The following is a 15,005-nucleotide window of genomic DNA, read 5'->3' as shown; positions in this document are numbered from 1 at the left end:
ACTGCCTCTTCCAGGGCTCAGTCTGTTCACCAGTAATTATTTAAAAATTACAGAGACCTTGCTGCCATGGATATTTGAGATCTTTTGGTAGTCAGGAAATTATTGTAGCTTCTATCCCTCCCAGTTCAATGGAAGTAAAGTACTGTCACTATAGCTGTGATAAATTTTATGTTTCTATTTTTCTAGCACTGCAAAGTATTTTACTGGAAGCTAGTATTAAATAGGAAATTATGATGGCATTTTTAGTAACTCAAAAGATCGTTGACTTTGTCCTTCTCATCGGCTTTTTGGTTTTGTAGCATTTGGTATTGTGTGAGATCTGAAGTCTAGAGGGATGGTAATTTAACTAAAAATATCCTACATATGATCCTGGTTGTCCAGAGAGGTTAAAAACGTATGTGGATTGTCTACTTTACAGATGACTGTAAAAAAAACCTTATCCAATTTCCGAAGGACTCACCATGACAACTGGCAGGAACACAAACAGCAATTCACTGATGACCAACTGCTTGTTCTCACCGATCTTCTTGTGTCACCATGCTATTATGCATAGAAAGGTAAGTCGGCAAAGTTCTGAATTTAAAGACGTGACATCCTCAGGCAAATGTCATTGGTTTGGTGACTGAGAAGTAGGTATTTATTGTTTTATTTTTTCTTTTTGCTGACATTCTTAGATGTCAGTGTTTAGATAAAGTTGGATGGTGGGGGTTGTTTGTTTTTAAACATGGCTTTTGCCACAGCCATTGGAAATGATAATTTTTCTGTGCCTCCTTGCTTTAGGTATAAAGCAGAGAAAATGTGTGACAGCTTTTGAACCTTTGTAAATGAGTGGTGTCAGTAGCCTGGGAATAGTTAGATAAAGGAAAATAAATCTTATTCTTAGTTGCCTCCTGGGTGGGACTGGGACATTTTGTGTGGCCCTGAGGACTCTGGGTTCTAGAAAGTTGTGAGAACATTTCATCTGGATTCTTACACCCATTCTGTTAAAGAGGGAGCCTTTCTACTGGAATAGGAAGAATAAAATTTCATGTATTGGGCTTTTAGAGTTGGATGTCCTGTTACCTAATTGAAATTTTTTCCTCCCTGATACAGATGACTAGTCCTCACTTCAGGCTCTTTTCATCAAAAATTCCACACCCTCAGGTACCATCTGTGGTGGCTCTCTGCAAGTTTTAAAACTGCCTCTGCTGAGCTCTCATCATTTTGGTGGTTTCTGTGTTAGATCTCATTAGTGTGCATTCCACAGCTTCTCAGTTGCCATTTGATTTCCTAACTTGTCCGGAAGTGTTTCCAGAATACTGATCACTTTTTTTTTTTTTGAGGCATCTGACAAAGTCACAAAGTCTCAGACTAGAAATAATTACCCAGTATGATCATGGCATCCAAGACCAGAGTCTCGGAACTCATTAAGAAACAGTTGACTTGGAATGGAGAATGCCCATCTGTCACACAGGTCCTGTCATTTCATTCTTCTCAAGTTATTTTCAATTCTTCCCAAATGGCTGCTGGATTTAGATGGTAGTAGGGCTGTGGGCCATAAATCTGAAGCCTTGAGAACCTTGGGTCTGGAGAGCCATGAAGAGGGAAGGAAAAGAGGGCAAGTCCTGAACCTAACCAATGACCTGATGGATTGCTCGACCAAGACACAGAAGTGAAGTCTGTGTCTGTGCACTTCCCACAGACTGGAGTTTTTGGTGCTGAATAGAGCCAGTTGCTAAAAAATTGGGGGTTTGGTGAAGAAATTTCTGATTGTTGTGTGTATTCAATGTGTGATTTTAAAAATAAACAGCAACAACAATAAAAACCCTGACTGGCTGGTTTTTCCCTGTATTCTTTACAACTATTTTTTGACCCTCTGAAAATTGTTATACTTCACCTAAATGGAAGACTGCTGTGTTTGTGGAAATTTTGTAATTTTTTTTCTTTATTTTGTTCTCTCTTCCTTTTTATTTTGCCTGCAGAATCGTTGAGAGACTAATAAGGCTTGATATTTAATTGATTTGTTTAATATATGTTATATAAATGTAAAAGATTGTATAAACTGTAGAGATAGCATTGGCAAGACTTTGTACAGATGCAACCTTTTACACAACATCATTGTGTAATTTGTAAAGATTCACATGTAGTTCTTTTATTATAGTGATTTTGGGCTTTTGTACCCACTGAATGCCATTTTTTGTGTTTTTAAATTATTTTCTTTTATCTTTCCTTGTTATAAAAACTGAGATGTGGGGTTTTTCTCTTTTTTTCAGTTCATTTATCATTAGAATGTCTGAACTTTTATGTAACGTTTTTGTGTGCATCTCTCAATGCTAACACCACATGTTTGCGTATGACAAGTTTATAGAGTGAAAGGTATCTTCTAGATTGAAATAATTCACAAATCGGTGAATATCATCTTGGAACACACCCTGTACAGTCTTCCTTAAAGGAACACTACAGTATATTTTTAGTATCTACATGCTGAATGACTCAGTACAGACCTAAGCACAGCAGTGGTCCTGGTACAGTATTTAAGTGTCAGCATACACAGGCGTAATCCCTGTATAAAGTAGTGCCAAATTGACTTCAACTGTGTAACTAGTTTAAAACCCAATAAATGGATTGTTTTTAACACCTGGCTTTTGTCTTCATTAAGAGGAGAAGACAGTTCTGTAGGCAGTGACTCCTGTGGATTTCATTTTGCAGCTATAGATTTGTATCTGTAAATGTATGTCCTCTGACTAGTATAAATTTTCTAGGTCTGCCCTGTACAATACAGTAGCTACTAGCCACATCTGACTGTTTATATTTAATTAAATAAAAAGTTTATTCCCTCAGTCTCACTGGCATATTTTAAATACTCTTTAGCCACATGTAGCTAGTGGTTACCACACTGAATAGCATCGATGAACTTTTCCATCATCACAGAAAGTTCACCTAGCACTGACCTAAGTGATTGATTATTTTTGTGTAGGGGTGTGGGAGACAGAATTTTGCTCTGTCATCCAGGCTGGAGTGCAATGGCACAATCTCAGCTTACTGCAACCTTTGCCTCCCACATTTAAGCAATGTTCATGCCTTAGTGTAGCTGGGACTGTAGGCATACACCACCACGCCTGGCTGATTTTTGTATTTTAGTAGAGACAGTTTCACCATGTTGCCCAGGCTGGTGTCAAACTCCTGAGCTCAGGCAGTCCACCTGCCTCGGACTCCCAAAGTGCTAGGATTACAGGCATGAGCCACTGTACCTGGTCCTAAGTGATTGGTTCTTAAATTGATGTGCCTAAGAATCATGAGGGGATTTTGTTAGAATGTACATGAAATTCATTGTTCCCACTTTATGATATCAATGCCTGCCTGAGGCCACACATTGAGAAGTGAGGCTTTACATTGTATGTTGACCACTTCAGCTTTTTCTAATTAAGCTGTATGAAACTGCTTTAGCCGTGGTTCCTAAATGGGAACTTTAAAAAAACATCTAAGATACTGGGTGCCCTCTCTGTTCCTCAGTGAAAACTTCTCTAGCAGGGGTGCTCAGGCATAACAGTATTAGAAGCTCTATGATGATTCAGTTGTTCAGCTAGGATTGAGAACCACACAAAACCCACCACAGACCTAAAAACAGGGTACCTTGAGTGCCTAACATGCTCCCAGGTCATTCTGATTCTGGGTTTGGAAGTTGCTTATTACTTTGATATTTCCCCCACTGACACTGTCTTGTGAATTAAATTTTTACCAATAGGAAAAATGAAATTTTTTACTAGGAGGGAAAAGGAGAAGGGGGGAGAAAAGAGTTGCATGGCTTATATGGTCTAAGATAGTTCTTAAAATGTATATGGTGCATTAAAAAGCATGAGAAGGACCGCAGGAACTGTGTTAAGGGTGGTAACAAGGTTTACTAGAGGAGGAGGGGTGAGGCTGACCTGTGTTTGGAAGTCACTGTTGACTGGGCATGGAAGAGAGCATGGGCCGCTCTATGGGGGTGGATGAGAAGTGAGGGGAAGAAAAAACCTGTATATCTTTTTCTAAGGTCAAATACATCTTTAGTTTCTGAATGGATCCTTTAGAAAGCAAAGACTGCAGATTGTGCTTCAAAATTTAGGAGGAAAATTAACTCACCTATTAATGTAAATGACTGAAAGTTTACGTGCAAATATATGAGAAAGCTGTTTTCAAATATTTGAAATACTTATCATTACCAAGCCCTTTAAGCTGCAGGGCACTTTTGGTAATTAGTAGTGTGGCCAGAAGGACCAGAGAGCAATTTTGTTTTATTAAAAAATTAACTTTCGGCCAGGCGCAGTGGCTCACATCTGTAATCCCAGCACTTCAGGATCGCTGGAGCCCAAGAGTTTGAAACCAGCCTGGGCAACAGAGAAAGACCTATTTCTACAAAAAATGCAAAAAAATAGCTGGGCGTGGTGGTGCGTGCCTGTAGTCCCAGCTATTTGGGAGGCTGATGTGGGAGGCAGAGGTTACATACAGTGAACTGAGATCAGGCCACTGCACTCCAGCTTGGGTGACAGAATGATACCTTGTCTCACAAAAATAAAAAAAAAAAATCGTGAGCTGTCATCATGGGAAAAGTAACTTTTTCTACATAGTCTTTGTAATTGTTTTTGTAGACTTTGTCTCTTAGTATATCCTAATTGTTTTAAGTGTTCCTTTTTAACATCAGGGTTGTCTTCAGTTTCCTGTACTACGAATTACACCACAGTGCACATTTTCATACCTTTATGCTTTAAAACTCTTCTTTTGTGGGAGTAGTTCCAAGGAGTAAGAGATGCTTAGGTCAAGAACTTTTTTTTTTTTTGAAGACCATTTTAACAGCTCTCATATATGCTGTTTTCCTTAAAGTGCACATGTGTCAATTTGCATTGCAATAATAAGAGTGTATTAGAAGAATGCTAGTGTCAGGGCAGATTGATAGCCAATTCATGATCTATAATTAGCCCTGCTTATTTATTTGCAGATTTTCCATTTTTTTACTACCAATGTTTTTTCCAATTTCGCTCACTTATGGATTTTATAGATATACTAGTTTTAGCCTTGTTGAATGGTTCTAGCTAGTTCTGAAACTTTGATAAGTCCTGATTTCCTCTTCATCTCTAGAATCCTTTATGATTTGTGGTTTTTTGTTTGTTTTCAGTTTGAGACCATTTCTCCGGTAAGGTGTAACTCTGATGGTCTCAATCCAGCCCAGACCTGTTGTAATCTCCATTCATATAGCCAAATGCCTGGAAATGGACTAGCATTTATTTATGCAGTAGCTAATTTATATACAGAGGTATATAATTTTGATCAGAATTCCCACTCCAAATGCTAATGAGTATTTTTCTGTTGATTTTTTGTGGGACTCAAGGTTACCATTATTGACAACATACATTGGAACTGCTTCATTGCAAGTGGTTGGGAAGTGGAATATGTGGAAACTGGAAAACTTTCTTGAAGTTATTTCTAAACAGAATTCTGATAGGATACTCAGCTCCTGGACTGAATAATAAACTATCCAGCCTCTTCATGTTTTTTGTTTTTTCGGGTTTGTTTGTTTGTTTTATGAAAGCATAGGGAACTGAAGAAATTGCATTAATTAAATTACTTGATACTTGCTAGTTCTGTTTTAAAAAGATAAACCGTTAGCTTAAATGAAGAATCCAGTAGCAACATTCTAAGTATTTCATCTGAACAGAATCAACTTTGGTTTTCTGGTAACCAGAGTGAATTAAGCACAGGGCCTTCAAATAACATTCTCTGTTTCTAAATAGCATCCCTGAGGTTAGAAAAGTAGTAAGATCCTAGTTAGCCAGGTTGGGATACTGAAGGAGGAAGAGTTTAACTGGTTTTATTTTGTACCCATAATAGCAGACATACTTAGGAGTGTTACTTGATTGTTCAGACTAAAACCTATCTTAGGAGTTCATTATTTTGGACATGTATGAATTGTAGAAGAAAGAGAGGATAGTAGTTTTAGTTTTGTGTTTTTGCTTACTAAAATTAGCCTATACATTGCACTATGACTTATTAAGATTTTTTACATTCAATATAGTATTAAGTAATACATTAATATCCATGATTCCTGGGTTTGGTCGTTTTATTTGCATGGGCAGTTTCTTTATACTTTTCATGTTTCCTGCCAATTAGTCCCCTTGCTGAGTTCCCTCACTTAATTCACTAATACCTTAAGAGAGCTTAGGTGAGTTCAAATTGGTTTAATTTAAATTATATTACAATGAGTTGATTTGTAAAATCTAGGTCTCAAAGTTCCAAACTGGAAGCCGCCGCCAATTTCGGGGAACGAGGAGGAGGTGGGCTGCGGGCAGGGTAAGCAGCCGATTGACCCAGGTAATCAAACCTGGGTCCCTGCGTGCCATCAGTACCCCTATCTTTCCCTTCCTTCCCACTCCACTTTGCTCTGCGTTTCAGGTTTTGGCTATATCAGGAAGCCTGGGTTCCCCAAACAGCAAAACTGCCAGCCTGAAAAACCTTCTGGCTCAAGCGCCCCTCGTGCGGCGGGCAGCGGAAGTGTCCGGGCTCTGGGCCCCGGGAGGCCGGCAGCGGAGGCGCGGAGGGTGCGGGGCGCAGGCGGGGCGCCAGGCCCGGTGTCCGGCGGAGGGGGCGGTGCCCTGGGCGTCTCCGTGACTGCGCCTCTGCGCCCGCGTCTTGCCGCGGCTCCCGGGATGCGCGGAGGCGGTGGCGATGGCGATGATGCCTCTAGTCCTGCATCATCCGGAGCGGCAGGCGGAGCTGGGGTCCGGACTGCGAGATGGAGGAGGAGGGGAGGCGCTGCGGCCACCTGGCAGGTGAGAGGCCGCGGGCCCCTGGAGGAGGACGACCCCACAATGCTGGGAACGGCTCCCGGAGACCGGCGGGATAGCTAGGAGCGCGGCTGCGCAGGGCCAGGCCCAGCTCCGCGTACCTGTCTTCCTGGTGCGGCCTGCAGGGTAGCCTTCTCGCCTGTCCTTGCCGGTTCCCAGGCTCTGCTCAGCCGTGGAATCCCCCAACCAACCAACGCCCCTACCCGGCTGAGCCCTCCTAACCGATCACGCCTCTGCGGATTCGTTTACAAGCTTACCTGGCCCGACCTAGTAGGCCCTCCTTACAGTCACCTCACCCTTGTCCGGCAAGCGCCTCCCCACCGCCAGCCCCTCACGGGGGGTCGACCTCCCCTGCCTGCAGTTTCCCACTCTGTCCTCAGGCTGAGGGCTCCATGGCCTCTTCATCCCTCCCATCAAATGACTCAGGCCTTCCCATCCCATTAGCTGCTCCGGGTTCAGTGTAGTTCTGCTGGATAGAAAGAGCAAGGGCTTTGAAATCCGATGAATCTGGCTCGACTCTTAGTGACCTTGGGGAAGTTATCTAACCTCCCTGAGGTTTTCCTGATCAACAGAAATACAATGGGAATCACAATAATACAGAACCTTGCTCTCTCTGAGGGTTAGGCTCTGAAAATGCTAACCTAAGACATTCTCGGGGGGCGCGAGGAATGGGTTGGAAGAATTCAGGTCGTGAGTTAACTTATAAAAGCCCCTATAACATGTTTTAATATTTACTAAAATTTTAAACAGCACACTAGATATATCACAGGCTGTTCACACATCTTAATGAAAAATCATTGCCACTCAAATTATACAATAAATTTTCATCAATATTCTTTGCTTACTTCAGGATGTCTCAGTTGTAAGAATATGCATGTGAATTCGTTCTGTCTTACTGCAGCTAATATGCATGCTTAAGACTGGTGTTCCAACTGAAAATCTTTCTGATTTTATGACTTTAATCACATCTTCTTCCATAACCTATTCTCCGTCTCAAAGATAAAGAGTAGCTTGTATGTTTGCATTGCAGATAACATGGGTAACCTTTATTTAATATTTAAGAGTAGCAAATCAGTATTAATTTACTCTCCTTCCAAAATCACTTTTATTTTCTGCCATCATCATGTCATTCCAAATTATGGTCACAGCCTCCTCTTTCTTAAAGTCTCAGGGGTTACTACTAAGACCTGAGTTTACTTTCCCTCAATTTTCTTGATTTCTATTACACTAAAGTGTTTCTGCAAACCTTTTCGTCTATTCTGTCCTCTGCTTTTTCTCCCTTTTCTCTTCCCAGCCCATGATTCCTTCTTTTTTCTAATTTGAGATAATTTGAGATATAGGAGTGATTTATGATTACATTATATGTGCACTACAATTATCAAGTTTGCCAAAAAGATACGTAGAAGAGTGTGTGTGTGTGTCTATCTGTATCTACATAGATGTAGATATAGCTATATAGATATATTAGAATTTCAGATTCCACAAAGTTTCAGCGGGGAAGGGGTTGCAATACCTATTCATAGGATTATTGTGAGAATGAAATAAAGCTTGATAATTTATGTAAAGCCTCTAGAATAGGTGCCTGGTTTGTAATAACCACTTAATACTTCTGACCTGGGGATGCCTCCCAAAAAGGTTTTTTTGTTGTTCGGCTTAGCACGGTGGTGAAGAGTGTGGAAGAGCAACTGCTTAGATTCAAGTCCATGTTCCACCACTTTAAATAACTTCTCTTTGACTTGGTTTCCTCAACTGCAAAATGGAGATGTTATACCAAATATTTCAGGGTTTCGTGAGGACCCAATAAGCTAATAGTGTAGAACATTGAGAACAGTATCTGGCACATCCTAAGCTCTTGATAAAATTAATACACTAATAATGATGCTGATAATTATACTGCCATTGTTATTTCCTGACCTAGAATTCTTATTTTTTTAAATTTATTGAAGGCTGGGTGCAGTGGCTCACACCTGTAATCTCAGCACTTTGGAAGGCCAAAGCAGGCAGATCGCTTGAGCCCAGACGTTGGAGACCAGCGAGGGCAACATAGTGAGACCCCCATCTCTATTAAAAATACATATACTGAAAATTTTAAAATTTGTTGGAAAAATGTAACTGTACAAAACGTGAAAGTTGCCTCTCCTCTACCCCAAATCACCTTTTTTCCTGCTGCCTCCTATTCTTGACTTACGTTAGTGTTTCATCATCTCATTTTTCTCTTAATCCCTTTTTCCAAATATCTCTTAGCCTGAAGTCTTCATAACTTCTGTCATCTCACTTCATTATTACCTAGTTACTTTTCATTTCTCTTAGCATCCTAATTCCAGACTCTTCATTCTCCTAACTTCCCCAGGCCAAATTCCTGCATCCCTCTTCACCCCTCTTCATTTCTTTACTTCCAAGGAAACCCTTGGAGATGAGGGGGTTAGAGACACCAGTATCACCTCCCTGCTCTTCCTGCCTCCTCAAATTGTGTTTTCTCTTCTACTTCTCTTTTCATAAATTAGCTCTAGTCCTCCCGTTAGCAATTTTAAAAAATAGTAAAAAGTTGTCTTTCTCACTATATAGGTATCAAAAGTGTTCAGAAACAAGTATACAGCCTTTAAGTGGAAATAGAGCTGTCTGGTACTATTTTTAAAAAATTCTAACCATCAAAAAACAAAAGTTCAGGATTTTCTTCTCTTATGGAACTTTTATTTAAAAGGAAAGTATAGAAAAGTCGGTCTCACTTTCCCATGGACAAATTCACCGTATCGTCCTATCGTCCTGATCTGTACCATATGAACGTTAAGAGTATAGATGAAGATATCTTCTTCCTTGATGAAGGACACCAGTCAATTATATGGATTTCCCAGGACTGGTATATGTCTGATAGTCACTGGCATGGCTGTACCTGTTGTTAAATGCAGAGAGACCTCTCTATTGGGTAGTCCATAGCTGCTAATTGGAGCCCCAGGTAATCCCTGACTGACCTGGTTCATTCCTCTGTACCCCCTTGATCCGGCAACTAAAGGGTTAACAGCAGGAGGCTTCTGGGATCCAGCTTGAGCTGGTGGTTAAGTACACTGAACATCAGCCCTGGACCTCCACAGTGCCACTGATTATTCCTAAAATTCTAGATTAAGGCAAACGCTTTTTGGTTGTCAAGAACATAGTGCTGTCTCCAAGGAACAGCTTAGCCGGTCCCACCAGAAGCATCTGTTGGGAGCAGGTTGGGCACCAAGCCATGCAGGACTTTGGGATTTAGGACAATGTAGATTTGTGTGAGTGCACATTAAGTCTCATTGCAAAATAGAAAAAAAGAAGTTAGGAAAGCAAGAAGTTATTCTTTTAAAGTAGTGACTGTGCCTTACTCATCCTAGCACTTAGCACCTGGCATAATACTGGCATATGGTATACACCTAATTAATGTAAATTGAGTGAACAAATGCAGGAATGGGTGCATGCCTCCTGCTTCACCATCAGGATATTCTTGTTGGGATGATGGTAACTCACATTTATATAGCAGTTTAGACTTTACAATGTGGTACTTTGCACCTTGTAAATTTCTAGTATAATTCCAACATCCTTGGTTACTTCCAGTTTTCCCCCTCACATGTAGTTGTACACAAGGTTTTTTTTCCAAAGGAGAATATGCAGTTAATTGGCCAAGACATTGCAAGCTGGGGGAAAAATTATAAATACTGGGAAATAAAGGATTCTTCGCAGGGAATGAAACAGGATTTGTTAATGATTTATGGGAAATATGTGAAGGGCCACATTATGCATCAACAGTACCCTCCAACCTGTATTTCAAGCACGTGCAGTTTTTTGCCTCAGTGTCTCTGCTGCAAAGACCCACCCCCACTTCTCCTAGCCTGTCTGTCCCCACTCCATACCCCCGACCTTTCATCCAGCTGGCCCCTACTCGCTAAAGCGCCCTTCATCCTTTCCCAGCTCCCTTTCCATGTTGGAGTAGGTTCCCCCCTTCCATGCTCTCATAGCACCCTGCAACCTTATTAGGCTATAATTACATAGTTAGATTGATCTCCAACTAGATTGTGATCTCTTTGATGGAGAGGTTACGTTCTCGTATATCTTCAGTGCCTGACACAGAAGTGTTTCTAAAAGTAACATCTGCACACCCCTCAAACAGAATCACAAGGGGCGAGGCCAAGAAATCTGCTCTCCAAGTGATAAACTTTTTAACATGCTCTCCAGGTGACACTTAAACTCGTTTGAAAACCTCTGTGTCATACAACTAAATATTAGCTGGATTAATGCATCTGTTTGTATCTTTTTCTGTGTTGGGCCTTGTGAGGAGAAGTGCTTTCTGTGCACCAAGTCAGAGCCGAAAAATTCTAGTGCTTTCGTTAAAAAGAGAGAGAGAGAGAGCTGGGTTTGGTGGTGCATGCTGTAGTCCCAGCTACTTAGGAAGCTAAGCCACGAGGACTACTTGAGCACAGGAGTTCAAGTTCAGCCTGGGCAACATGGCAAGACCCCATCGCTAATAAATGAATAAATTTTTCCCTCAAGGTGACAGATATTAGTACTAATACTATTACTACTAATAATGAGATCACTGTATGAATTCCTTTGTTTCTACATTAATCCCTTTCTGTTTCTGGGTATGCATTTTTGTGTGTAGGCTCATCTGCCTTGGGCCTCTTTTGTCACATATTGTTCATATTGTTCGTCTGTGAGCTGAGGTCCTGACTCACTGAGTGTTTTTGGGGAGCAGAAGAAGGAGACATTTCTCTCTGAAGATGAACTCAACAGGCCACCTTCAAGATGCCCCCAATGCCACCTTGCTCCATGTGCCTCACTCACCAGAAGGAAACAGCACCTCTCTCCAGGAGGGTCTTCAGGATCTCATCCACACAGCCACCTTGGTGACCTGTACTTTTCTACTGGCGGTCATCTTCTGCCTGGGTTCCTACGGCAACTTCATTGTCTTCTTGTCCTTCTTCGATCCAGCCTTCAGGAAATTTAGAACCAACTTTGATTTCATGATCCTGAACCTGTCCTTCTGTGACCTCTTCATTTGTGGAGTGACGGCACCCATGTTCACCTTTGTGTTATTCTTCAGCTCAGCCAGTAGTATCCCAGATGCTTTCTGCTTCACTTTCCATCTCACCAGTTCCGGCTTCATCATCATGTCCCTGAAGACAGTGGCAGTGATTGCCCTGCACCGGCTCCGCATGGTGTTGGGGAAGCAACCTAATCGCATGGCCTCGTTTCCCTGCACCGTCCTCCTCACCCTGCTTCTCTGGGCCACCAGCTTCACCCTTGCCACCTTGGCTACCTTGAAAACCAGCAAGTCCCACCTCTGTCTTCCCATGTCCAGTCTGATTGCTGGAAAAGGGAAAGCCATTTTGTCTCTCTATGTGGTCGACTTCACCTTCTGTGTTGCTGTGGTCTCTGTCTCTTACATCATGATTGCTCAGACCCTGCGGAAGAACGCTCAAGTCAGAAAGTGTCCCCCTGTAATCACAGTCGATGCTTCCAGACCACAGCCTTTCATGGGGGTCCCTGTGCAGGGAGGTGGAGATCCCATCCAGTGTGCCATGCCGGCTCTGTATAGGAACCAGAATTACAACAAACTGCAGCACGTTCAGACCCGTGGATATACCAAGAGTCCCAACCAGCTGGCCACCCCTGCAGCGAGCCGACTCCAGCTGGTGTCAGCCATCAACCTCTCCACTGCCAAGGATTCCAAAGCCGTGGTCACCTGCGTGATCATTGTGCTGTCAGTCCTGGTGTGCTGTCTTCCACTGGGGATCTCCTTGGTACAGGTGGTTCTCTCCAGCAATGGGAGCTTCATTCTTTACCAGTTTGAATTGTTTGGATTTACCCTTATATTTTTCAAATCAGGATTAAACCCTTTTATATATTCTCGGAACAGTGCAGGGCTGAGAAGGAAAGTGCTCTGGTGCCTCCAGTACATAGGCCTGGGTTTTTTCTGCTGCAAACAAAAGACTCGACTTCGAGCCATGGGAAAAGGGAACCTCGAAGTCAACAGAAACAAATCCTCCCATCATGAAACAAACTCTGCCTACATGTTATCTCCAAAGCCACAGAAGAAATTTGTGGACCAGGCTTGTGGCCCAAGTCATTCAAAGGAAAGTGTGGTGAGTCCCAAGATCTCTGCTGGACATCAACACTGTGGTCAGAGCAGCTCAACCCCCATCAACACTCGGATTGAACCTTACTACAGCATCTATAACAGCAGCCCTTCCCAGGAGGAGAGCAGCCCATGTAACTTACAGCCAGTAAACTCTTTTGGATTTGCCAATTCATATATTGCCATGCATTATCACACCACTAATGACTTAATGCAGGAATATGACAGCACTTCAGCCAAGCAGATTCCAGTTCCCTCTGTTTAAAGTCATTGAGGCTATAGGATCTTATTTTTGTTTCTGATACTAATGGACTTTATTCTAACTTTGAGTTCAGTGACGGATCAAAACCTAAAAGATTCAACTGAAAAGTTGGCAGTTATGGTTTTCTTTCGTCTGATGTGTCAGTATGTGTTGATTTGCTTTGTAGTTTGTTGACATCTTAAGATTTGATGTGAAAGTTTTAGATTTTTACCTTGATCTTTGCCCCAGTCTTTTGTACCAAACCTTTAAATAGATGCCAGGAATGAAGCTACTGTGTTAAAGTAGAAAGTCAACCGATTTTTATGATTTGAGTCAGTGTTATGTGTCTTCAAAATAAGATATTGACTGGACTTTTTTAAAGAATGTGAAGGTGTGATTTTTGCTGAGGTGTCATTTTTATTAAATGAATTGTAAATTTTGATTTTTTGAAGTGCTGAAATTGGGAACACTATACCTTTTTGGTAGCAGGTTGATTTGAATAAATAATATATTGTTAGCTTGGTGCAGTGGTATGCACCTGTAGTCCTAGCTACTTGGGAGGCTGAGGCAGGAGGATCACTTGAGCTCGGGAGTATGAGTCCAGCCTGGGCAACACAGCAAGACCCTGTCTCTAAAAGAAATGTATATATTCTTTTTTTTCTTTTTTCTTTTTTTGAGACAGAGTTTCACTCTTGTTGCCCAGGCTGGAGTGCAATGGCACAATCTCGGCTCACCGCAACCTCCACCTCCCGGGTTCAAGCGATTCTCCTGCCTCAGCCTCCCGACTAGCTGGGATTACAGGTGCATACCACCATGCCTGGCTAATTTTTGCATTTTTAGTAGAGACAGGGTTTCTCCGTGTTGGTCAGGCTGGTCTTGAACTCCTGACCTTAGGTGATCTGCCTGCCTTGGCCACCTAAAGTGCTGGGATTACAGGCATGAGCCACTGCACCCAGCCAGAAATATATATATTCTTAAGGCAGAAAAGGAGATAACTCTGTGTTTACCAAAAACACTCACATAGGCATTAGGTACTTTTCTTTCATAGGACAGTCAACTAAGAACATAGTAGTGTGATTATTGCCATTTCTTATTATAGACATATTTTATGTCAATTGAGTAGGTGTACAGTTCTTTTGAAAAAGAAATATGTTTGGGCCAGGCGCGGTGGCTCACGCCTATAATCCCAGCACTTTGGGAGGCTGAGGCGGGTGGATCACCTGAGGTCAGGAGTTCGAGACCAGCCTGGCCAACATGGTGAAACCCCGTCTCTACTAAAAACACAAAAATTAGCCAGGTGTGGTGGCAAGTGCCTGTAATCCCATCTACTTGGGAGGTTGAGGCAGGAGAATCGCTTGAACCTGGGAGACAGAGGTTACAGTGAGCTGAGATTGTGCCATTGCATCCAGCCTGGGTGACAAGAGCAAGACTTCATCTTAAAAAAAAAAAAGAGGAAAAAGAAAAAGAAAAAGAAAAAAAAGATATATTTTTGCTTGTTAAAAGTGTATTCTTTTTTTTTTTTTTTTTCTGAGATGGAGTCTTGCTCTGTCGCCCAGGCTGGAGTGCAGTGGTATGATCTCTGCTCACTGCAACCTGCACCTCCCAGGCTCAAGCGATTCTCCTGCCTCAGCCTCCCAAGTAGCTGGGGTTACAGGCATGTGCCACCACGCCCAGCTCATTTTTGTATTTTTAGTAGAAATGGGGTTTCACCATGTTGGCCAGGCTGGTCTTGAACTCCTGTCCTCAGGTGATCTGCCTGCCTCGGCCTCCCAACATGCTGGGATTACAGGCGTGAGCCGCCCCACCTGGCCCAAAAGTGAATTGTTTCTGAATGATCTTACTCGAGAAGCCTAGTGATGAGGACTGC

The 15,005-nt window shown here is 42.2% G+C and overlaps 3 protein-coding genes across 8 annotated transcripts in view; all 3 read left to right on the top strand.

Moving 5' to 3' along the window:
* PSME4 (proteasome activator subunit 4) overlaps nucleotides 1-2,614 on the top strand; it is a 106,777-nt gene extending 104,163 nt beyond the window's left edge. For all 5 annotated transcript variants that reach the window (XR_004178252.1, XM_031655157.1, XM_031655160.1 and 2 more), the window contains 2 exons: nucleotides 419-557; nucleotides 1,093-2,614. Coding sequence is in view for 4 of the 5 variants with exons in the window: in XM_031655157.1 (XP_031511017.1) it covers nucleotides 419-553 (135 nt within the window). In the remaining variant the exon portion in view is untranslated. The remainder of the gene's footprint in view (nucleotides 1-418; nucleotides 558-1,092) is intronic.
* Nucleotides 2,615-6,622: 4,008 nt separating this feature from the next.
* On the top strand, nucleotides 6,623-13,725 carry GPR75 (G protein-coupled receptor 75). Its single transcript, XM_003919513.5, has 2 exons — nucleotides 6,623-6,782; nucleotides 11,422-13,725. The coding sequence occupies exon 2, from the start codon at nucleotides 11,540-11,542 to the stop codon at nucleotides 13,160-13,162; it is 1,623 nt and encodes a 540-aa protein (XP_003919562.3). The 5' UTR covers nucleotides 6,623-6,782; nucleotides 11,422-11,539; the 3' UTR covers nucleotides 13,163-13,725.
* Nucleotides 6,659-15,005, top strand: part of LOC101015186 (ankyrin repeat and SOCS box protein 3) — a 196,253-nt gene continuing 187,906 nt past the window's right edge. For both annotated transcript variants that reach the window (XM_017947523.2, XM_003908650.4), the window contains exon 1: nucleotides 6,659-6,782. In XM_017947523.2, coding sequence (XP_017803012.2) covers nucleotides 6,679-6,782 — 104 coding nt within the window. In that variant the 5' untranslated portion in view covers nucleotides 6,659-6,678. The remainder of the gene's footprint in view (nucleotides 6,783-15,005) is intronic.

This window comes from Papio anubis, chromosome 14, assembly GCF_008728515.1.
Source record: "Papio anubis isolate 15944 chromosome 14, Panubis1.0, whole genome shotgun sequence".
NCBI lineage: Eukaryota > Metazoa > Chordata > Mammalia > Primates > Cercopithecidae > Papio > Papio anubis.
The sequence above is the reverse complement of the archived record's forward strand: the minus strand, read 5'-3'. Positions and strand labels throughout refer to the sequence as shown.